The sequence below is a fragment of the Brachyhypopomus gauderio genome, chromosome 5 (assembly GCF_052324685.1).
Source record: "Brachyhypopomus gauderio isolate BG-103 chromosome 5, BGAUD_0.2, whole genome shotgun sequence".
NCBI classification, from domain to species: domain Eukaryota; kingdom Metazoa; phylum Chordata; class Actinopteri; order Gymnotiformes; family Hypopomidae; genus Brachyhypopomus; species Brachyhypopomus gauderio.
In genome coordinates this window covers 12,002,478-12,026,864 of record NC_135215.1, presented here as the reverse complement: position 1 = coordinate 12,026,864, position 24,387 = coordinate 12,002,478, and the positions used below count along the sequence as shown (strand labels likewise).

Genomic DNA, 24,387 nt, shown 5'->3' with positions numbered 1-24,387 from the left:
CAGGAAGCTCTCGCAAGTATGTATGGGCGTCCTGTCCATCGGTACACCTGTAAGACGGCCGAGCAGCAAAGCCAGAAAGCTCACAGTGACCTGGAGAAGCAGGCAAACTCTCAAAGTCAAAGTGTGGCGATACCTTAGTGACCTCCCAGTGCAGCCCACTCCCCGGTTCCTCACTAAGCTCTTTAAATCCACCGCGCCTTTTATCTCCTTTTAAGGACCTCTTCTCTTTAATAATGTGGGTCCTTCTGAATTGGCCCATAATTCAAACCACAGTCCTCCCTAATGATGCAATACCTCACTCTTACGTATTCACCGTGAGGGCAGAGATTACAAACGCACACGTGCCAGATTAAAGGAGCACTGCAGATATCTTTATTATGGTGATAGCTTTTAGATGCCATATGGATTGTGCTTTATCCATAGCTACTAATTGGTGTTATGTTACAAATATTGTTACATCTTGTATTACAATGTAGTACCTTCAGGACAGCAGGTTACGTGTAACCTCTTTTAGAGACTCTCCACTCTGCATCTCCAAGATTTAGAATGAATCAATATATAAGGCATCTCACCACTTCTAAATAGCTCTATGTACAGGACCAGCTGGTGTGTGTGTGTTTGGCAGTAGACTGAGTCCAACCCCAGTGGTGTGCTACTGGAGATTTCTTCGTTTCCGTTTAAATAGTCTCAGTCGGTGTCCGTTCACTTTCTGGGGAGGAGAGCTTTACATCCACGGAGCCTATGGAGCAGGACGGCATCTCCTACACACAGACATTAACCACATGCCGATGTGCTGAGGAACAACCAAGCCCAGGAGTGTGGAGCGGATTAGTCATCCAGTGCACACAGTTTTAGTTTATTTGAACATACAGTGAATTCTAATTACGGAGCTCAGCTTCATACAGCTCCTTCTGCTACAACCATGTGAAGGTCCTCCTCTGATCTCCACACGCCTCCACCCTCAGGAGGGTGTCTGAGGATCGGCTGCGGGAGAAACACGCATGCTTTTATCAGTTGAATCCACCACATCAGAACCCACAGACGATCGCATTAATGTTCCAAGGAGCCAGTGGCATCGTGACATCACAACCCATAGGTGTCATATTAATGTTCCCAGTACGCATCATCATGTGCCAGTGACATCATCTGGCTGCAGTGACATCACAGCATGCTCGTGCTGTCATCATCTCCCTCGCCCTCTTCCTCTCTTCTCTCGTTCCTGTATTTTCACTCTCTGGCCACGTTTCCAAGCGTGAACCCCATTATTCATTTATTTGTTTGTTCTCTCTCTCTTTCTCCTTTTTTCTTCCCGTCTGTGTACCTAGGCAGCCCATTGAGTAACTTCTTTGACGTAATTAAACAACTTTTTTCAGACGAGAAGAATGGCCAGGTGCCCCATCCGCCTGGCCCGGCCAGCAGACACCTGTCTAACCCCCGGAGGCACGAGTCTGAGCCTAGCGAGTCTCTGTGCCCAGCGGGCAGTCCCAGGGACAGTCCCTGAACGGGGTCGTCTGTTGGCACACAGGAGCAGCCTTAGAAGAGACCCCATTTTAGTCCTGTAGAAACAGTCAAGCTTCTTGTTTTCAAACTTCTATATCAAACTCATTGATGTATATATTGTCAGCAGTGATGTAAATATCCTTATAACTTATGTTCAGTAGACTTTTGTATGTAGGCTTGACTGTATAAAGGTGAACAATTGAAGGGAAATGGACCCGGTCCATGCTCATCCAGGACTCTGTGGTGTTCTCCTGGACCCGGTCCACGTTCACCCAGGACTCTGTGGTGTTCTCCTGGACCTGTCTCTTCCATTGTCATTTGTAATGAAGGCTTTTTCATGCAGTTTCTTTTGTGTCCCCTCTCCTTACCTGTGTGATAACTTGTTTTTGCTGCTAGGAATTATCCAGAAAAGCTATTAATACACCTGCTCTCCTGCTCCACCAACACTCGCAGTGACCCACATTTGTTGACAGACAGAGGGCGCTATTCATCATGAGCAAGCAAGTTTCTGGGGGAACAAGACGCTTCATCCTCCCTCACCTTCCCGTTCTCCAATGCCTCTATGATCCTTGAGGAACACACACACACACACACACACACACACACACACACACACACACACACACACACCTGCCCTTGCTCTGCCTTTTCCTCGCCTAAAACACACACACACGTACACGCACACGTACACACACACGTACACACACACGCAAACACCCCTAGACATACTCAATCACACAAGGACCTTTTTGTGGTAGGCCTTCAGCTGAACCACATTACTGAACTGAACCAGTACCCTGACACACACACACACACACACACACACACACACACACATGTGGGGTGGTCTGTAAAGGGACGAGCAGTGGGAGAAGGGCAGAGTGAAGAGCTTCTGAGTTATCCCAGAGCCATGGAGTCTCTTCACAGATCACATGGTCACTGTTGCAAAAAGGACTGCAAAACTACTTATTCCACTGAGGGTTGGAAGAGGGGGCGGGACCAGGAATGGGTGGAGCTTACGGAGATTATCATAATGAATGATTTGTTCTGTTGTACAGATCAATACACTTCTTATATATAACAAAAAATGTCTAGATGTACTACTAATGTTTAGTTATGTTGTAGATTCAGATTTAAAACTTGTGCTGCCATCTGACATTTTCCATGTATTTTGTTTGTTCATTTATTATACAGTTTGTAGAATCTGTTGCACTGAATCCAGAGTTCCATGGTAACTTGTATCTCATGTCTTGATTACCAGCAGTAAGTTATGGAGGAGACATTTGTTTAATACATTATGGATATTTTTGTATTTTTCCCTTATTTATTCAAATCTGATCAATTTCTTTATGAATACCCTAATTTATGACCCTGTGGTTCTGTATATGACAGGGAAATGTTAGATGAACTGAATGTTATTTATTTCTGTTCTTGAGTGTTTGTATGTACTGGGGCAACACAGGTTTGTTCATTTGAAGAAGAAGAAAACTTTCTTATGTCATGATTTATGAGAATTATGTGGACATTGACAATATTTCTTTCTTTCCTAGCTTTGAATGAGGATAAAATGTAGTATATGTTTAAAAAATGCTAATTTAACCGTTACTTAAGAATGTAGTCTAGCCTCGTTAGGGTGGAGGTACTGAACTGGTTATTTGTCAGTTTCATTGCGTGTGTACAATGGATTGCGACAATAAGCTCCTCTTGACAGTTCTCTTGTAAATAATCTGATCTCATCTGATCTCCCCTGTACACGTCCTGGGGGTGGGGGGAGGTGGGGTTCCTGCTCTTTGCTTTTGACTCTTGTATTGCTGTGTGCATGCCAGACACTGGCTTCCTTTTGCATGGCTCGAGTGTAAATGTCACGCTCCCTCGCTCCCTCTCCTCCGTTAGTCGAGCTGCTGGTGTCTGTATCTCTCCCCCTTAGAGCACTGATTTCTTGAAACGCTTTCTCTTGGCTGTATCATTTACCTCTGCAACGAAACAAACCCCATCAGGTTCGCAATCCCTAGTTTACTGGCATGTTATTTTTCCCCTTTTGTTTATGACCAAACCAAAATGAAGCAATACTTGTTGTTAACCGTCCAGTTTTATACGCGACTCCCCACTGCAAGCGAAATAAACGGCAACTTTGGACGCGCAGAGCAGGAACGAACTTAACGCTGTAAACCCCCTTGTGTAACAGAACCGTGAGCAATTTCATAGCGGAGAACGAAACGAAACAAAATCAAAACAATAAACTCAGTCACTTACTAGGAACGTCTGAGGCCTTGTGTGTGCTTGTTGACGCTTGTGGATGAACCGGTGAGACAATTCCTCACATTTGGTGTTTGCAACAGTTTGTGGAAAAGCCGCGGTCAGAAAATGAAGCGTGAGCCGCTTCTCCGACCCGCTCGGTACCGCATGGGGTGAGCCGAACTTAACTGAAGTGGGCCGAGCAAATACAGTCAACGCAGAGTCCAAGAGAAGTTGAGTTTGACCATAACGCATTTGAAGTAATTTGTACCAGCAGATGGCGCTAGTGAGGAACACTATTCGGTTTGTACTTTCACAAATAATTATATAATATAGATTTTATATGAATTAATCTTCACAGGAATCACTCCATTTGTTTTCACAATTTAAAAACCGTTTGATTTTATATTATTTTATTTGTTTGGCATAAAGTACAATAAAAAGAGGGAACTTAAATAATATCACATTTGTTAAATAGAAAATGTCCTTTTCTTGTCCAGTACAAGTTAAATCTGATGTCATTCAGCTTATAAATCCTCCACTTTCTCCACTCCCTTTGGCATAGCACGACTCCTACCACTGGGACATTTTACAATATGGTTGCTTGTCAAAACAGTATGGAGGGAAAGATGTTCTTCAATGTTTTGACAATTTTCAGGCTTCCTCAGTTTCGATGGAATTAGCTACAAGAATGGCGATGCATTCAGATGTATTTAACACATGTACAGTCTCACACTGTCTATTGCTTACAGCTCCCAATGCTTGAATCGGTTGTCATGATAAACTGTGGTTACATGGTCGCTTGGCTCTGCAGCCTCCTGTCCAGCTCGTGAATCCATCCCTCCTCTTCCTCTCAGCTCCGGCACTGCCCTTCCTCACACATTCCACCTCCAGGAACCGTTGCTCAGTCCTCCTTCATCCACGTGCCCATCATCACCTCCTTGTCCTCCCCATGTCTCGCTCCTGTCCGGCCTCCTCCTCACACGCAGGACGTGACGTGGAAGGAGCGGAGCCTGCCAGCCAGCGTAGCCTCCAGCTCCTCTAGGAGCGGCTCCCTGGCAGGAGGGGCGCGTGCCCCGGGCAGGCAGAGAAGACCCCGGAAGGCCTCCCTCTCCAGCAGGGCGGCCATGTTCTGGAGGAAGTAGCCTTCACAGTAGGTGCTGAGCTCGGTCGCCGCAAGGGCCTGAAATGCACAACGGGGGTTTAACGCATGGTGCACAGCGCCACACGGTGGTCCACAGCAGTCACTGCCTATCAGCAGTGCACCTCTACTGGAGGGTCAGTGAAATTAAGTATATTTCAGGACATATAAAAGTTTTAAATGTGACTCCTGATCTTGACTCTTATGACTCTTGATTCTAGATCAGTTTTCTCGTTCTGCAGTGATCTGTCATCTATGACCAGAGACAAATGTTTACATAAGAAAGCAGATGCCATTGGTGGTCCTGACGCCGGGCCGGGTGGCCCAGAGGGGACCTTCTCTGGCCATGGTGGTGGTGCTTACCTTCGCAGTGTTGTAGACGCTCACCGCGTTGTCCGGGCTGATGTTCTGAGCGCAGAGCCGCTCGCATTGCCTCTGCAGGCCTTTCAGCTGGAACAGGCTGGCCACAGACAACAGCTAGAAGACACAAGCTTGCGTCAGAAACTCCAGCGTGCAGAATGAACGCAAGCTGCTCACGCACAGGACCAGGATTCCCAAGAGCTTACTGTTGTCGAGTGTGCTTGGATGTTTCTCAAAGCATGTCTACCACCTCATCTTTTCCATTTTGGTGTACAGGGTGATTGAATTAATTCTGCAAATAACATCTGTTTCTGTTTCTGACAGCCATCGGCAAGAGATTTGAGAGACCTCCAGCTGTAGGTCTGTTCTGCAACCTCTCGGTTTCAGCTGTTTGTGTAACAAGATGTTCTGGCTTGAACGTTACATTATATACACTCTTACCTCCAGCAGTTCTGGCACAGCTAGCTTCAGTGGTTCTGTGCCACCACAGTACAGGTATGACATCATCACCTGTGAGAAACACATTGTGAAAACGTGTCAAGTGTCTGTGCACAAAGGTGTGAGCAGAAGAGTGTGACAGAGTTTGGACGCTACCTGAAAAATGCTGTACTTCACGTCACTGATCTCGATGTCGTTGCAGAGCTGGGAGCCAGCAGAACTGGAGCCCAGAAGAGACTTAAACCTGATTGGACACAGATTGTACTTGTTTAGGAAGGAACAGAACTGCTTAGTTTAGCCGACTGTGACTTCATTTAACAAGAATGATGCAGAAAAACAAATTGGGAATCAAATCAACCATTTTTTCTCCTAAGTTAAATGTGGACTGTGATCCTTATAAACAGTGATGTCCTCACCTAACACTCACGTCCCCCCCCTCACACCTGAGTCTGTCCCCTTTCCTCTAGCAGGTCCATCTCACCTCTCTGATGCTGTGATCAGCAGGACTCTGTGAGCATAGAAGGGCTTCCCCTCCACCAGAAATGTCACGTCAGACATCTCCTGGTTATTCAGGAAGTGTGGATCTATACAGATGAGGGGGGGAGGGGGTGTAGAATCAAAACAAAAACGATTTTAAGAGTTCTTAAATTTTTTTTGGAAAGCTGGCTGGCACAGCAAAGTAGGACTATAACATTATTATATTTTCTATTTTCAAGGGCCGTGCTGTGTTTGATAGGTTAGAGTTACCGAGCTGGGCTGAAAGTGTGGCCTTCATCTCTGGAATGGGAGGAAGTGGCGCCGGTCCATAGCAGTGACTGAAGATGGAGCCCAGCTGCTGGGTGATGGCTTCATTCTGGACACACACACACACGCACGGAGCAGCGTTTAGTCCTGGCTGGTCATGTTACCGTCTCCAGGGCGGGTGTGGGCGGCGGTGTAGCGGGCGGCTACCTTGCAGCTACGCAGGATACAGAAGAGCAGGGGCAGGCCCACTGAGAGCAGCTCCTCACTGTAGTCCTCCTCCCTGATGGAGCCAAAGTCCCGCAGCAGGGAGAGCGTCACGCCGGCGCGGGACTGGAGCTGGGCGCTGCGTAAGGACTCCAGCCACACGTGCATCTTCCAGGGCACTCCTGCAGGGGGCGGCAGAGAGTCAGCCTGCCCAGTCCCGCACGCTGCCCTACAGGCGATGGGCTAATGTGTGGCTGACCTACCCAGCGAGCGGAGCTCCACGGTGACGTCCAGGTAGCCGTGCTCGGCGCTGTAGAACGAGGCCTCCTGCAGGGCTTTGGCGCGTGCCTTGCACAGGCGGGCCTGGCCCCCGTCCGACGCCACGCTGGGACTCGGCGAGGGCGGGGTACGCGGGACCTCGCCGTGAGGCCTCGCCCCCCGCCCCGCCCCCTGCCCCGCCTCTCCCTCCACCCCCTCGGCCAGGATCTCCTCCAAGGAGAGGACGTCCTCCTTCACCTGCTGTGGCTGAGAGAGGAGCTTCCTCAACACGTTCCTGTGGCCAAGAAGGAGAAAACGGTTGGGGAGGAGATGCTAAAAACGCTCTGGTCAGAGGAACAAGTCCTCAAAGATCCTGCTGCCTTATCCTGTAGACGATGTATAAAAATATTTAAGGTATATGGCACTGGAAAAGTAGGATGAATAAAACACTTGAATAAAAAACTATTAACATTTGTAGTGTTAATTGTGGTAATGCATTATATAAAGTCTTCTACACTGTTTATTTACATCACTTCCTGCCATGTTAATGGTAAGTAGTTATTAATGTACAGTTTGGCCACAGATCAGGTGTTGACGTTTGTGAGTATCGTACTGCACTACTGACTGGTACACCAGAATAAACGTGACTTCCACTGAGACAACAAAGCACTTCTGGTCACGATGGATAGGTGTGTCAACTAAATACTGTAAATGTGAATTGTAATGCAAGTATGTGTGTATGTGCATTATGTGTATGTGTACATACATGTATTATTTATATTATATAATGACATGGTAGGTCACAGTTGGAGATGTCAGTACGGAGTCGGTGTGTGTTTGTGTGTGAGCATTTGAAAAAGATTACAGTGTGTGAGTTGGGGTGCTTGGAAGAGATTATTGTGTGTGATTGTGAGTGTGCACATGGGAAAGGTTTATAGTGTGATAATTGTGTCTGTGTTAGAGAGAGGGGGCATGCTTCAGTTGATTGGCTACTGATCATTATCAGCCAATTTCATTCTAGATCTCAGGTTCACCTCAGATCTCTGATCTAAGTTTGATCTAAGCTCTCTATAAAGGCCTATCAGATGACACAAAATACAGACATTTATCTGTACATGGCAAAAGAAGCTTGCCAAAATGGCTTCAGCAGTCTGGCAGTTCTGCACGGTGTCTACAATGAAGACGATAAAATCACTTTACGCAGAGTGTGTGTGTGTGTGTGTGTGTGTGTGTGTGTGTGTGTGTGTGTGTGTGTGTGAGTGTGTGAAGCAGAAATCACAGAACAAGCAGAACTCCCTTAAAACAACATTTTAATACCATGAACCTCATTAGACATTTGAGAATGTGTCACATCACCAGTGAATCTGAAAGGCAAGCGGTCTGGATGTGGAGGAGAAGTTAGTTCTTCAGCTACTGCCAGGTCCCTCACTCAGGTGTCAGTGAGGAGACGCTTCAACATCCTAAATATTTGATAGCCAGCCACAGGCTCTGTATTCATTTACATTGTTTTTTGTTTCTTTAGAATGTACATGGTTTTTGTTTTTAACTGCTAACAAAATCCACAAAATTGTGGAGAGGCTACAGTGTGTGTGTGTGTGTGTGTGTGTGTGTGTGTGTGTGTGTGTGTGTGTGTGTGTGTATACCTGGGAGATGTTATAGTGTGTGAGTGTGTGTTTGCTTGGGAGAGCTTCTGAGCAGCTTTAGAACAGCAGGGGGTGAGAGTGCCTGAGTGCCTTTTAGTGGGTAAGTATGTAATCTGTTCCTAGTCTGTAACCACTAAGGTATCAATTGCCTTGGCTTGCAGATTGGTGTGTGTGTGTGTGTATGAGTAAGTATAAAAGTGTGGTTCTTATCTGTAGGGGGTAAGTCAGAACATCAACAGTTTATGTGTAATCTGTTCCAAATGTATTGGACTTTTGTGTGTGAGACAAAGCCGTTGGTAAGGGTGCAAACCAAGTGTGTGTAAGGGTACACTCAGTGTGTGTGTGTGTGTGTGTGAGGTAAGTGTGTACCTATGGCCATGTGCCGCAGCGTGACTGAAGCAGTTCATGTCCTCGTAGAGGGACGTGGTGAGGCCGTTTCCTTCATGGGCTCTCAGCAGGGGGTCGGCCCCCCGCATCAGTAACAGACTCACCATCTCATAGTTCCCTGCAGAGGAGACGGGAGGAGGAGAGGAGGAGGAGAGGAGGAGGAGAGATGGACAGGATGTGGTGAGAAAGCAATAGAATCAGTGATGGAGAGGGAGGGAGAAGGGGAGTGGGTCAAAGGTGACCTGAGTGAGGGTTAAAAGTGACATGTAGGTTAAGAGTAGTGTGAGGGTTAAAGGTCGCATGTGGGGCGGGGCTAGCTGGATTAGATGTGTTGCCATTCTGCTGTTGGACAATGCAGCTACACACACCCCTGAGATATCCTGACACAACCTCCTACCCACACACTCCAAGAACAGCCTCACCTCAGTCACCACACACACACACACACAGACAGAAACAATGCTGGCCCAGTTCAGTCAGTTTCCATTGGTCATTGGGTAGGTTGTGTGAAGGTGCAGTCATAACTGTTTTAGGTGTTCCAGCAGTAGATGGCAGGGAGAATATCTCATGAATCAGAATATGTAGAGGTGGGGGGTGTGGCCAGGGAGGTGGGGGGTGTGGCCAGGGAGGTGGGGGGTGTGGCCAGGGAGGGGGGAGGACCAGGAGCTGTGGTGCCCACCTGCTGCGGAGGCCAGCTGCAGTGGGGTGTCTGCTCCACTCTCCTGTCCGTTACGGACGGCTGCTCCCTCTACACTCGCCCCCGCATCCAGGAGGAGCTGGACACACACACACACACACACACACACGTTAAGTTCACACTGCTAAAGGCACAGAATACAACCTTTCACCAAGGAGTATGGTTATTGCCAAAATACACTGTTGATAATTGTAATCACTGCTCCTGGTGTTAGAGGTGTACCTGGGCCACTGAGATGTGTCCATGCAGCACAGCGAACGTGAGCGCCACCCAGTGGCGGCTGTCGGGGTGGACGGAGGGATGTTTCGGGGAGCACGCAGGAACCTGGCGGAGAGGTGCGGAGGGTCAGCCTTCATAAAACAGCAACGTCTCGTCACGCAGCTGGAACTCACACACTTACCGCTACGTCCAAGTTGGCTCCAGCGTCGATTAGCATCTGCACCAGAGCTTCGTCTCCTGCCGCGCAGGCATACATCAAAGGAGTCATGCCCTACACACACACACACACACACACACACACAGGAGAACAGGAGGCTCAGCGCTCAACACTTATAAATCTCCGTCTTCTCCCGCAGGCCCTGCGCATTCCTCAAACCGACGTCCCTCGTGCGATGGCTGCATTTGGGTGGAGGTCCTGGGAGGTGGTGTTTAGGGCGTAGTACCTGGTCGTCCATGCTGTTGACCCCGTCGGGCCCCAGCAGCTCAATGGCCTGGCCGATCAGGTCCGTGCGGCCGCAGTTGAGCATACGAAAGCCCAGGTCCAGCTGGAACTTAGCGGTGGCGGCTATGGCCTCCAGCCTCCTGAAGGAGCTGAAACAGCACTCGGGCCTGGAGAGGGAGGGAGCGTGGGAGACCACACGGGGGCGTAAGAGGAGGAGCACAGGGCAGCAAATAAGAGAATACGCTGAACAGAGAGAAGGAGGGGCTTGCAGGAGTTTACGACTGTCAAGGGAGGAGTTTTTCCCTATAGTTACAAATCCTAAAGAATATGACCCTGACCCTGACATGGCGTGGGCCCCCAGGCTCCTCTATTCACTAAACTTATAAGAGTTGATATTAAGCCACTAGAATATTTGGTTACATGCAAAGCTGTTTGCCAGTATAGACATTTAATAACTGTAATAGTTTGCTTAGTTTTAACTGGTTATGCTAGAGTCTGAGTCCCATGAATCGCTGGGTTAGGGGTCATGGGTCAAAGGGGAAGGCAGTGTGGGGAGCTTACTTCAGCAGTCTGGGCTCGCAGTCGAGTCCGGGCAGGAGCAGGCGTGCTGTCTGACGCACGTCGTCACTGTCCACCAGGAGGCTGCGTCTGTGCTCCGCGTGCACGATGGCCACACGCATCCACTCCATGAGGGGCGGGAGCAGCAGGAAGGGCCTGGGTGAGACAGAGGCGTGATGGGGGCGGAGAACCGTCAGCTCTGTCTGGTACATCTCAACCGCCTGGCCAGGGCGGCACCATCACGGCACGCGGCAGTGCGCGCAGGTTTAGACGGTCCGGCGCTGCAGAGCACTGCAGTGTAGCGGCCACAAGGGGGAGACATCGCCATTTTTCTGGTTGAAACTGTAACCCTCCCCAAAACCGTTTCTTAGATTAACTAGGAGGTTATGAGGTACTTGTTAGTGACGCTACGGATGTGACTCCATCACAGAATAAGAGCGATGTTCAATAGTAGCCAAGAACAGGGTAACATTATTATTAGATGCTGGAAAATGTTTTTATTTAAACAGAAAAGCCAAGTTAATTTATTTGAATGGGCTGGAATCATCCCAAAAGCTGACATAGACATATGTCTAACCTGACATAAAAATCCAGGTGACACCTGTCTAGTGTGTGAGTGTGTGATGCACGTTCACAGTATACGTGTGGAGGTGGGGTATGTGTGAGAGGGAGAAGGAACGCTAGTGGGAAAGACATATGATCTAACCAAATGAGCAAAACCACAGTGGTGCTGGTGGCCAGGACCACTGGGCCACTGAGCGTCAGAGGAGAGAGAAACGCCGGTTCCTCAATGTTCTTCAAGGGCTACCATCAGGACTGAGAGATTACAGACCAGCGAGATGTTTATGTCTGTGTGCCGAAGGGAGAAAGAGTAACGTGAGTGAATGATGGGGGTGTTTTAAATTTATCTTCAGCTTCTTTACAGAGCCCATAAGGGTTTAATGTAGTGGAGACACCAGGAAATGGTGGTGGTGGTGTGTGTGTGTGTTTGTGTGTGTGTGTGTGTGTGTACATGTGCACAGAGAGAGACAGGCATTGCTTTTTAAAGTCCAAACTTTGTCTGAAATGAATGATGACTACTAGAACATTTGAACGAGTGGGTAGAACCTGGATCCCTGCCCAAGCAACACCGGCACCATTCCACAACTAAATGCAGTTATTGATCCTACAAAAGCTCTTATCCCTGGAAATGAGCAGTATTGTGTTAGCTCCAGTCAAGCAAACTTACTGAGTTAAACCTTCCTTCCCTACACTACTCTCTCTCTCTCTCTCTCTCTCTCTCTCTCTCTCTCTCTCTCTCTCTCTCTCTCTCTCTCTCTCTCTCTCTCTCTCTCTCTCTCTCTCTCTCTCTCTCTTTGATCGATAGTCCACTCTTGTGACCTGCTCTCATGTGAATGAGAGTGAAGCAGAATGAAATCCAAGCCCTTCCAAATGTTTGTAACCTTTGTTCGCATATCAGAGGGCCGTGTGGGTGGACTCGGTGTGTGTGTGTGCGGGCCCCTCACGCTTGCCTCAGTCTGGCCCCAGGGTCATGCCTCCACGATGACCCCTGCGTCTGACTCAGGGGCTCAAGTTCGGCTTGTGGCCTTCGACCCGCAACCTGAGCTGGGCCGCGAGCCACATCAAAGCCCGGGGCCGGCCGGGCGCACTGAAACCAGACACGTCCGCGTGCCAATTAGCCACTAGCGTGCAGACGTGTAATGGGTCCTTGTTGTGACCGGGTCACCCCAGAGCTGGGTGACCGCGAGGAGGCGGAGTCTACGGGCCCACACGGCCCGTCCGACACACCGGGGGTTGGGGGGTTGAAACGCCACCGGCCCAGGGTCACCCGTCTGGGCAGGAAGTTGTCGGAGCTTGCTACACCCTTTTGTCATGTACTGGAATTTCATGTGGTTTGGCAAAGCATGCCGATTCATCCATGTCACCGTTCCTGTGGATTAGTTGTTGAAACACTGTACACACTCCCAGCAGCCCCAAAACAGTCGTGCATTAATCAAGAGTTTTAATGCTTTCTTTAATGCTGCTGACAGCCGTAGAGTCACACACCCCTCACACACCCCTAAAGCAAGAGGCCTGCTCCTCCATTGGGGCTTAACTACTCCTTTACTGTTATTGCCTGTTATTGGTAATGGGCACTTCACCTCCTGCTCTTGTCCTGCGTGCATGACTGTGTCGGGACAGATTGCTGGCTGTGATGCAGACTCGGGGTCATGATGTCACCCTCTTTCTCACCTCTTGCTGTCTCCCAGTGTCACTGTCGTTTAACACCCACAATGTCTCTTCACCCCTCTGACCTCCTGTCTCTCTCTCTCTTACACACACACACACACACACACACACACACACACACACACACACACACGCACACACATACAACCTGTCGAAGGCTGGTTACCCTGAGCTGCCCTAAATGAGCTGCATAGCACTAACCCCTGCTTCTCTCCAGAAAACATGGCTGAACCCTTGAAGGTGCCTCTACAATGGCTCATCTGTGTAAGGACCACACAGCATGCCAGTGTGAGACTGTGGTTGGAGTTTCAGACAAAGCTTTAATGCACTTTTCAATAGCAGGAGAGAGCCGGATCATTTTGAGTATGGAGTGTTTAATCACAGCCATGGTGCCACCTGGATCCTATTCCCCTACACCACACACACACACACACACACACACACACACACACACACACACACACACACACACACACACCCTCCAGCTACGCTGTAAAAGTCTGGCAGTAGTGTTGCTTGTGTTATGTGGAGATGACAGGGCAGATGCTATTTCTGTTTGAAGTGAGCTGGTGGAACACCTTGTTTTCCCCCCCGTCCACCATTGTTTTAGGGGTCGAGATATTTTTGCTCAGCGTACAGACCATCTGTAGTCGGTGTGTGTGAAGGTCTGACCACAGCCCAATTATCAGGCATGTGTGAGTGTACACTATCAAAACATTTACAGAGGCTTCGGGCCTGAGAATTGTTAGAGAAAGTCAGGCAGAGGCTGACAACATCACTGCGACCATCAAAGGGTCTTACGGACAGGGAGGCGAGCCCAGTGCCACTAACGGTACCGAACAGCAGAAGCGCTGGTGTGGAGCCTTTGGCAGTGGGGTGTAGTGGTGCAGGCCTTGGCCCCTAGTACAGCGGCAGGAGCCAGGATAATCCTGGCTCTTCTGGAGAGAGCTCTTCCATTGTATGCAGGCCCAAGGACCCCCCGCTGTTTCCTCCAGGCCAGGAGGGCCGTGATAAGAGGAGCCGGGCTCCAGGGCCCGCTTCGCCGTCTGGACGCAACGGCTCCGTCTTTTTGCTTCTCCTCTTTCCGTGAGCTCACACGCGATGAATCCGTGTAAAGGGTCGTACCGATCGCTGCTTCGGAGGGTGTACCTACGGCAGACTTGCAACGGCTTTAATGTAATTCACCTTCCTCTGTGTAGAGGAGGAACAGCACCCAGTACGTTACATTCCAGCTCAGCAGCTGCGTTTAGAAATGAACCACCTCTGAAAGAACCACAAAATGTAATGACCTCCCACAACAACTGAGATCTGAGGAGATGCCACAGCTTTAGTATGTTGCTCCCACTTCAGCTCTTTCTAGCTGTTAGAACTTCTCAGGCCTCACATGCATATGAATTGGCCATCAGGTGTTAATTAGTGTGGATTGGAAACCTGAAGGTTTTGTGTGTGTATGTGGAGGGGTGGGGGGTTAAGTTGACGCCTCACCTTTCTTTGCTCAGGGCCATTCTGGGCGGGTCCAGGTTTGGGTTCTCCATCGACTCCATCTGAGGGCAGCGCAGGAAGTAGTAGAGTGTGTGCAGGGCGTCCGGGGACCAGGACACGGGCTGCTGACGTCCGTGGCGGGCCGGACTGAGCCCGGGTCGGCCTGAGCCCAGCCGCTGCATGTGGTGCATGGCTCGCGACACCAGGTCACCTGATGAGAGGGAACAGAGACGTGATTGGTTGGCACGCTCCAGAAGTCACATGATGGAGAAAGTGCACGGTCATGGCTGTCTTAGCAAAAAGCCTGGCTGCTTTCACAGATGCATCGCATCATGCATCACATCACAGATGCATCACATCATGAACCTGGAGCAGCCCGAGAGCCTTAACTGCCTGCACATGGTGACTAGATCAATTAGATGAAGGAGAAACACTCCAAATAAGGTCAGATGTTTGCATCTCTGTTGCCTCATCTCCTGCCCCACCACTCTCCTCAAACAGATTACATGAAGCAGCTTTGGTAAGCTCTGTAAAAATTAACCATCAAATGTAATCAGAACTGGCCCAATAAACAATGAATGAAACCTAAGACAGTCCAGCAGGGACCTCTGCTTAGCACGCGCACGCACAGACACAGACACAGACACACACACACACACACACACACACACACACACACACACACACACACACACACACACTGTTTCTGTGAAGGTACAACAGAGTGAGATACAACAGCACAGACAGCAAGCACAAGTCAAGACAACTCCCAGAACATCAGCTCCTGGGCCAGCCACACATCACCATGGTTAATTTCATCATCCTGTGTACTGCTGGAAAAGCGTGCGCACACACACTCACACACACACACACACACACACACACACACACACACACACACACACACACACACACACACACACACACATTCCCTGAGGGAGAGAGGAGGATTGGCTGTCCTGGTCCGAGCAGCCAGGTGGGGTGAAGGTTAGAGGGACCAGTCAGACTCCGCCCATTATGGGGGGGAAAGCCCCACAGAGAGGCGTGAGGAGCACCAGTGAACTCTGGGTAAGCGCCGGCCCAGTAGGGCGGCTGCTCTCCACGCTCAAACGAATCTGGGGAGCCCGGACTGCCCAGTCCGGGGGCTGGTGGGTCTATTTGTGGGAACGAGTAATGCTCCTTCGAGATAATTACCCCTTGGGTTAATTCCTAGCCAGAGTGGGTGGTTTTGTGAGTGGGAGGGACCTTCCATTAAGAGCTGAAGACCCTCATTTGTAGCTAAAAGGGCTTCTTTGTGTCCAGATAAAATGTGGGAGGGGCCTCACAGGCATTTTTGGCTGTAGAAGGTTTTGTTGTTGATGTCTATCCCCTCGGGGAGCATCTGCTCTGTGGATTTGAACACAGCACATCCAGTTCTGGTTCAGAGCTCCACTGTTCTGGTGTCACCCATCTCATGGTACCACAAAACAGACCTGACGTGTCAACACAAATAATACTACAAGATGATGGTGTGAGGAGCAGTTTGTTTATGTGTGTGTGTGTGTGTGTGTGTGTGTGTGTGTGAAGATAGATACATACATACATACATGCATAGAGAGGGAGAAAGAGAACATTGCAGAAAGTCGAATATATATAGAGAGGTCGTAAAAATTCAGTGTAGCATACAAGATTTCCAGAAAAACAGGATGTCACAGACATCTGTGTTTCTGAAGTTGTAGGAGGTGAAACCAGAAGCAGGAAAGATAGTTTTAAGGACTGTGGACAGTCTATTGGACTGTGCCGAGGGCCATGATGGCTAGACGAATGGCTCAGGGCATATCTATAAAGGTCTAGTGGGGTGTTCCTGGTGGACAGCGCTTAGGCACAACAGTCAGGTGACCAAGCGATGGGGTCACGGGTGGTTACCACCAAGGAAACCTTCATAGGTTTTGTGAACAACATGACTTGGTGAATCAGGCCAGTTTGGCAGCCAGTGGGGAAACTACACAATGGCAGATGGTTGTAAAGTTGTGATTGATTAATGCATATCTGCTATTTACGCACAAGCTTTAATCCCTTCAAAGTCACAGGAAGACACGCCCAAATCGTCACGTGCTCACGTGACGGCCTGAGCTGCTTGAATGTGGGATGCCCTGTTCAGCCCCAGGGTCTGCACACATGCCCCAGTGTTTGCCCCTTCCCCTGGGCAGGGCCGGTCCACACTGCGCCGAGCCCTTGCGGTGGCAAGACGGCACCACGGCCGGCACAAAGGGTGCTCTCACGCCGGGGCTCCCTCGCCCGCATCAACGCCTTCTTGTGCAGCAGCACAAACGGCGGAGTGTGCAGACATTCACCAGAGGATATCTGCCCCTTCCACAGGGCAGCCCGAGCCGCTCCCGCCCCGCATCGCTGCTGGGCCTGCGGCATGCTGGGTAAACATGCACGGGCAGGTACCAAAGCCAAGGAGAGGAAGAGCCAGGTAATGGAGAGAACCCTTCACCACCGGGGGGAAATATCATATTTTCATACGTTAACCAACATAAAGAAGGAACGAAAGCTCTGTCAGAATGATTTACTACCCATGAAGAGAGGCACACTGGTTCCAGTTATGGCACTAATCTGATTATACAGTAAGTATGGAAAAGTGTTACTGTCCAGGCAACATGACACGAGTTCCCTCTACACAGCATTCGCACTGTTCACAGGAGGCATTTGTTTGAATTCACTTGAAAATGGCCTAACCATTCTGTGTCCAGTCCTTCCACAGGTCTATCCATCACAAAGTTCTCTATTTCCTCTGCCTGCCCGTGTGTATTTCCCAACCGGCCAGATTGTTTGCTTTGACTCTGCAGCAGAAGTGGACGTATGGTATCGGACAGGCCACCTTGGCACTGTGCCCAGCCCTCACTGACACACCTTCACCATAACCAGAGGTGTCTTGAAGCAGGACTTGGCCTTGTCTCTGTATGATGCAACCCCACAGCTCTACAGCACCTGAAGTCTGACTCACAACGCTTATATGGTGAATAAACGGCAAGCTCACATTTCATTTCTTTAATGACAACCACATAGAATCTCAGTATGAATCAGGTCCTATATAAATCATTAGTTACACTGTAAATATATAGCTGTATAACCCGACTGAAACCCACACAGCCTTGCATGAAGCTAAAACACAATCATCGGGATGTAATGACATGAACAGTGGGGCTGAGCCTAAAAAAGCACCCCAGGAAAAGCTTAGCCGTCAGTATGTACTGAGGAAAACCTCCCGAGTCCTGCATCCCACACTGGGCCAGACGTGTGGAGGTCCGTCGTCCAGTGGCAGGATGACAGCGGTCCCGTCTTCCCACAGTACTGATAAGGGGACGCGTCCACCCCCCCCCCTATCACTTCCTCCACCTGATACCCTGCTGGGCACCACTGGCAGGACTTCCTGCCACTGTGAAGGAACAGCACTGCTCCTCAGATTGGACTAACGTGTGTAACATAGCAGCATGTGAGGCGGAAGCAGGAGAAGCTCATGTGAAGTTCTGCTCTGCCTGGACCAGCGTGGCTGACACGTGGGGGCTGGGCCCTGTCATCCAGACATGCTCTAGGACCTCTCACTGCTTTGTCTTTTATCTCTGCCGGCACGCTGTTTAGAGAGCAAACACCTCTCCATCCTCCCCCATCTGAGGCAGACACAGGTCTGTACCGCTGGTATTATCACCGTTCCCATACACACTCTCCTGCAGGAACAGCCAGTGTGTGGATGCCCGGGCCAAGGAGGACATGGAGTCTCGGCCCAGGCACGAATAAACATGAATAAACATGAATAAACACGACTTTCCGTGTTAGATGGGGAGAATATTCAGACAAACATGCTGATTCTATGGTAATTAGTTTGTGTTTTTCCAAAAGGTTGCTTCCGACTCCCCGCACCCAGGACGACCCAAAGAGGGAAACATGAAGGAGCTCGTGCTGCTCAGTGGACGTGCTGGAGGAAGGGCCTGGTCCTGTCAGCCACACTGACCCCGCGTGACCTCCAGGGGCCCACGGCGGTTATGGAGATGACGGAGATGGGAACTCACTCAGTTCGGAGATGCTGCCCACGCAGGTGGCCAGGAGAGACTGTTCCAGTGTGCGCAGCTCCAACTGGGCGTAGGCCCCCTCCCTGCTCTCCACCCCAGCCTGCTGGCCTTCTGTGTACGGGCTGAAATGGGCCGGCAGGGACAGGACGCCTACGGAGAGAGACAGAGAGAGACAGAGAGAGAGAGAGAGAGAGAGAGAGAGAGAGAGAGAGAGAGAGAGAGAGAGAGAGAGAGAGAGAGAGAGAGAGAGAGAGAGAGAGAGGAATTTTAGGCACTGATTGCATTAATTCATTTGTGATGTGTATTACTGTAGTCCTGTATCCTGAGTGTCTGCCCATCTTAGTGCAGTGACATTAACACTAGGGTGTAACAGTAAGGTTAGTTACTGGTTTCATCCACTGTTCATACTGTAGTTTGGTCACTAAATCTCTAGTCTTGACGAGTCTCAACCATCACATGTTTTACATTATTGGGGAAAGAAGGTGAGTCTGATTGGGACAGTGGAAGAATACAGATCTGTCTACTTGTTTTCACTGCAGTTCTCTTTCCTGTTATCCAAACTGTGGTTTATGGTCCATGTGACACTTTCACCTTTCATCTATTATTGCCTGCACAGATAGAAGGAGATCCCATAAACCTGAGTGATACTGCACTCTGAGGTGACAGCTACGTTCACACCAACATGACGGATACGTGGCCTCAGACTCGAGGTATTCCGACTGGAGACTCCGAGATTTCAACACAACACTGTGGTAACTTGAGTAAAAAACTGTACAGCAATTTCAGCAAACTGCCATCCATAATTGTCTATGTTGGAAACGCTGATCAAACTGTGGCCAAGGCCCAGCAGCTCCACGAAGGCCTTATTGAGGAAGACTATGGATGGAAGTCTGGACTCAGCTGCCGCTGAAGAAATCTGGCTGCCTCTGAGATGCTGTAGAAGTGGGCAGCTCGTGGGTGGGAATCAAATCCATCCTCCTTAATATTATTTCTCCAAAGACTAATTAAACACATCACAGGCTGCAGTATAACACAAGCAGTTGAAACACGCGGCTCTTATGTGGCTTTTTACACTAATGGGGACTTTCTTCGGTCTCATGAGTGGCTATAGAGAGCCATTCCCATAGCGCATGACTGGGACTTTCCCCAGTATCTGCTCAGGCGTCTGACTGGAAACACTGGGCTGTAGCTCTTCCCAGCTGCCCCACCCAGTTCATCTGCATGCCAGGATTCTCCAGCCCTCTGTCGAACGACATCCGTTTCATAACACCGGCCTGAGCTTTTAAAGCTTTTTGTTTCTTGGACGGCTCTACAAAGCTTTGCTCATGATGACTAAGGTCTAGGCATGGTTATGACACTTTTAAAAAATATTGTCAACACTTCCCAGCGTGGTCCTATTTGCAGGCCCTCTCTCTATTTCTCCCTCTCTATCTATCTCTCTTACACTCTGGCCTGTTTATGCGTCATTCCTGTGTTTACTCCAGCATGCCCTGTAAAATAGTGGCTCTCTGCCTGTGTTTCATGTGAATATCCAGGTTGAGCCCACAAGGGCAGCACCGCCCCACTGTGAGGTCAGTTCACTCTTTCTCTGCTCCACGCCATGACAAACCTTTGCTTTGGCCTTCAAGGCCAAGGGTGCTGCCAAGCCAAAGGAAAGAGGCCAGCCACCCTCAACGAGACGCCCAAACTAAACAATCATCGGAGCCCTGTCCGTGATTTATGTGTGGCGTGCCACTAGGAAGACACAGATCTAGCCCATCCTTCCATCAGGAGGGAAGATCCTTCTCCAATGTTTTCTCATACATGTTCTGTCTCCACCGTGCCATGGACCCAGACGAGTGTTTGGGAATACCTCGAATACAGAGTCTATGAACTGGAGAAAGGGTCTTTGTAGACTTGCGATTGTGATCAACACAGATTACGCACACAATATGACGGTGGCTCCAGTCTTCACAGATCACACTCTTACTCTTTCAACATAGTGTGATCATGGGGGGAGAGAGTCTACACACACACACACACACACACACACACACACACACACGCACACACACACACACACGAGCAGTAAAGGGCAGGGAAGATCAGGGCTCTGCCTGCATCCGTCTCTCTCGGTCATAAATTCCTGCAAAGAGAACTAAATTGGTTTACAGTAAACAAAAGCCTTCAAAAGCCAACATAATTTACATGTATATATAATGTGGCATTCACAGTCAGGACAGGACAAGTCCCCACTTCCAACTGTACTGCAGTGGGAACTGAGTTTTGAAATTATGTCACTTACAAAAGGTGTAAGAAATGTATCTGGTTATGAGGGTGTGGAAGTGTATGTAACAGCAAATTAGAAACACACCGGGTCAATTAAAAACACATCGGCTAAGTTAATTCAGTTAGATTCAGTTAGTAGATTTTGGACCAAAAGGCAGATTGGTGTGGACAGACTTGTGGCTTGTTATATGGGACAACCTATTCTCATATAAGCTCAACACAACCTCAGAAAAGACTCACTACATTACTGATATTTCAGTACTGTTCAAAAACAGTCAAAAAAGCAGCTTCATGGATGCAGGCCAAGGATACACTAACAGATATCTGCAAAACTGTGGGGTGTGGCTGGTCTTGCCATGAGCAAGGCATTGTGGTTAATAATCTGCTTTTATGATATGCCACTCTGAAGACCTTCATGAAGAAAAACTAGTTTGTTTTTGTACACAGAGGCCTCCATCTGTCTGTGTGTGTGTGTGTGTGTGTGTGTGTGTGTGTGTGTGTGTGTGTGTGTGTGTGTGTGTGTGTGTGTGTGTGTGTGTGTTTGGAGGGAGAACACTATTAGTGTATACACTGACATTCACTGATCCCCACAATGGAGATGGCTTCCTCTGTTACTTTACAAACACCCACCAGCTTGCATTCTCTATGGACTAAACACCCCTGCTCCAAACCTAGTGCTTGCTCATACCCTCCCCCAAAACCCAATGGTTTCATTGTTAAGAGATGACAAACAGATTCTGTAACTACTGAGTGCTTTCTAAACCTGGTCTTTGTGTAGGTCCTAGAGATGTTTGAAGTGACTAAAACTGATATTAGAAGCAGAGATGTCTGACAGGATGACAGTGATGCTAAAAAAAAAATCCTGGTTCTCAGTAATTCTCACCCTGTGTACCGTGTGAGTCTGCAGGCGGGGGGGCTGCAGTGAATATGTTTAGGAACATCCAGTAATAGGGAGCTCTCCCCTGAGCCCACTCCCGGCCTGCTGTGTGCTATTCCCACAATCTCCTCTCCCCGGAAACACGGGGGGGAGCAAACGCGAGAGACTGTTTGCACTGTGGTACGCTTGCTCAAGGCTTTTCAGTCACCTTGCTGGCTTTCCTAGTAATCACTGATACCAGGGCCCCTGCAAAGAGCATTCCTCGCGCCTAATTGGTCTAGCAACAGGGCTGTGTTTGGTCTAGCATGTGTCTGTTGTTCATATATGTATCAGCGTGTGTTAAGTGCAAGGTCTTGCTCCTTTGAGACCCCAGGAGACCCTGGGCTCTGATGTCTGAGTGGGCTTTTTACACTGCCACAGAGCCACCTGGCTGTGCATGAAAACAAGGTCTTCATTCATTACAACAAGCCCAACAGCCCAGAGCCACTTCCCCCTCACACGCTAACTGCATCTGGGAAGCGTCCGTGTGGAGGAGGATGGAAACGCACCGGCACATGGCAGGTCAGGGTCGGACCTGCAACGCCGCACGCAGCTCCCCCCGGGGTGGGGTTCGGCCGCCGGATGCAAGCCATCACGGGCGGCCACGCAGCTGACTCGGACGGCATCTAGAAGCACCTGTTTCCGAGACTGCTGTTAATAAATCAGCAGGCGCGGACAGCGAGGGTCTCTGGCCCGTGGCGTGCGGGATCGAAGGAAGAGTGCAGGAAAGATGGGCCAAAGCACCTCTTCACCCCTCACCTCACAGACAGAGACAAGTGGCCCATTTATGGGCGAGCAGGAATGCCCACGAGGCGGCGGTCCATTACCAGGGAGTATAAATACCCTCGGAGTGTTTATCTAGTCTGGCCTGCGCGGTGTGCCTCTTATCACTGTGGAGTGGAGTGGCTGACCCTGCTCTTTTCTCCAGTGTCCAACACACTAATTAATCACCGTGTGGATGTGAGTGATGGCGGCATAGCCTCTGCTCCGTGTCTCACAACACCTCCCTGGACGTCACACACGCCATATACGGCTAGGCGCTGCACATCTATAACATGGCCACTGCTTAACATGTGTTTAATTACTATATACAATATATGCAATATATACATGCAGCCATATGTGCAAGCCACAACACTAAAAAACACCATATTTAGGATATAGTGAGGGTAATCTCAATAAAACACCACATTTAAGATTTAGTGAGGGTAATCTCAATAAAACAGAAATATGAGCTCAGGGGTAATTCAGTTCGATGGTTATTCTGGGACTAAGTCATGCTGCAAGCCTCTTGATCTGCCATGAATTCAAAAGCTCTCAGACTTCAAAAAGCTTACATTACTAGCAAGCAGCTCGGCAGAACAAATCCTAAACATTACTTTAAGCTGAACAGAACTGCACATTCTTCCTTTATGAACCCGGGCCAACCAGTGCCTGGTGGTTTCTCAAGACTACTGAGGCCTCCGTGTTTTATATATGGCACCAGAGAAAGGGCAGGCCTGAAGGCTCAGCGCAGAGCGCCTCTTTGCTAATGTGTACCCACCATTGCTGAGGTTTTAGACTCACTCTGATGGATTAACCCCCTACTCAAAAGTAATAGAAACACACCCACCAAATCATCCCTCGCGTTAGCCGGCTTTTACTGCCAGAATAGTGTGTCCAATTTACCAAATAATGAACATTCTCAAGGAAAAGGCCCTATGACTCATCGTAGAATGATTAGTTAATTCAGTTTCTGGAGTGAATATGGCACACTGTCTTGATTTGGCCTTCATGGGATGGTTCAAGCCACCCACCATTAGCAGCGTCAGTGAGCTAATGCACCCCTTTCAAACAAAATTACAAGCTCTTTAAAAACAAACCCCTTCTGTTCAGCTTACTAAGAACTGTTCTTAAAAAACCTAAAGCTATACATGCTGTTTGATTTCAAATGATGGTGGGGAGTGTTGTATGGGCTCTTTAAATTGGCAGTGCGATGGGAATATTTGCTCCCTTTTTTCCTCCCGCTGGACAGAAGGGCCCTTTTGTGCTAATCTAAGATCAGCGTCCCCTCCCTGCTCCCTGGTCTTCACCATTAGAAATGAAAGCACAAAACCGACCGCAGGTCAGAAGTTAAGGGAAACGTCCACTAGCAACGCTTTACTGCACATGATAGTCAAGTCAAGTCACTGAACAGCCAGGAAATCCATGAATGAGTCAGTCACCTCTGGAAAAGAACTCACCCATTTTGAAGAATGCCGGCACAATCGGACCGCTGTTCGGCTCTGGCTTCAAGTGGCTTACACAGGGCACCTCGGACAGAAGGGCACCGGGGCTCGGGGGAGTGGAAATGGTAGCATACACGCATACTCCCAAGACACGTAGCAACACATGTCAAGTTTCTGAGGAGGTGCCGCGCATGTATGAACAAGGCTTCTCAGAAACTAGACCGACATGCTGAAGGGCCCTGGTGAGATTCCTTCATGATAATGGATTTATTTGCTGGCTCCTGATGCAACGTCTCATGGAATCTGAGACCGTTTTATCGAAGAGATCTAAGGAGCAGTTTAGAGAATTAAATGAGACATTCTGTGTTTTCAGTGCTGCTCCCTGCACTTTGCTGAACTCAGAACAT

General features: G+C 49.2%; 2 protein-coding genes and 1 long non-coding RNA gene across 7 annotated transcripts in view; 1 reads left to right on the top strand and 2 right to left on the bottom strand.

Annotated features, from left to right (window-relative positions):
• Positions 1-2,036, top strand: part of brsk2a (BR serine/threonine kinase 2a) — a 122,968-nt gene extending 120,932 nt beyond the window's left edge. The window contains exon 19 of one of the 4 annotated variants that reach the window (XM_077005717.1): positions 1,897-2,036. In XM_077005717.1, coding sequence (XP_076861832.1) covers positions 1,897-1,919 — 23 coding nt within the window. In that variant the 3' untranslated portion in view covers positions 1,920-2,036. Of the gene's footprint in view, positions 1,171-1,325; positions 1,556-1,896 lie in introns of those variants that run through there. The other 3 variants (XM_077005715.1, XM_077005714.1, XM_077005716.1) reach the window with 3 other exon arrangements.
• On the bottom strand, positions 1,899-3,890 carry LOC143514479 (uncharacterized). The gene is made up of 2 exons (XR_013130883.1): positions 3,754-3,890; positions 1,899-3,473 (listed from the first exon to the last, which is right to left on the bottom strand). It is a non-coding gene; the product is annotated as an uncharacterized LOC143514479 (long non-coding RNA).
• Positions 3,891-4,714: 824 nt separating this feature from the next.
• abtb2b (ankyrin repeat and BTB (POZ) domain containing 2b) overlaps positions 4,715-24,387 on the bottom strand; it is a 32,147-nt gene continuing 12,474 nt past the window's right edge. For both annotated transcript variants that reach the window (XM_077005713.1, XM_077005712.1), the window contains 16 exons: positions 18,590-18,739; positions 14,541-14,748; positions 10,830-10,982; positions 10,270-10,435; positions 10,008-10,097; positions 9,830-9,931; positions 9,590-9,686; positions 8,893-9,028; positions 6,886-7,175; positions 6,626-6,804; positions 6,422-6,527; positions 6,156-6,258; positions 5,831-5,918; positions 5,678-5,746; positions 5,240-5,353; positions 4,715-4,918 (listed from right to left, as the gene is read on the bottom strand). In XM_077005713.1, the coding sequence (XP_076861828.1) occupies positions 4,715-4,918; positions 5,240-5,353; positions 5,678-5,746; positions 5,831-5,918; positions 6,156-6,258; positions 6,422-6,527; positions 6,626-6,804; positions 6,886-7,175; positions 8,893-9,028; positions 9,590-9,686; positions 9,830-9,931; positions 10,008-10,097; positions 10,270-10,435; positions 10,830-10,982; positions 14,541-14,748; positions 18,590-18,739 (2,255 nt within the window). The remainder of the gene's footprint in view (positions 4,919-5,239; positions 5,354-5,677; positions 5,747-5,830; positions 5,919-6,155; positions 6,259-6,421; positions 6,528-6,625; positions 6,805-6,885; positions 7,176-8,892; positions 9,029-9,589; positions 9,687-9,829; positions 9,932-10,007; positions 10,098-10,269; positions 10,436-10,829; positions 10,983-14,540; positions 14,749-18,589; positions 18,740-24,387) is intronic.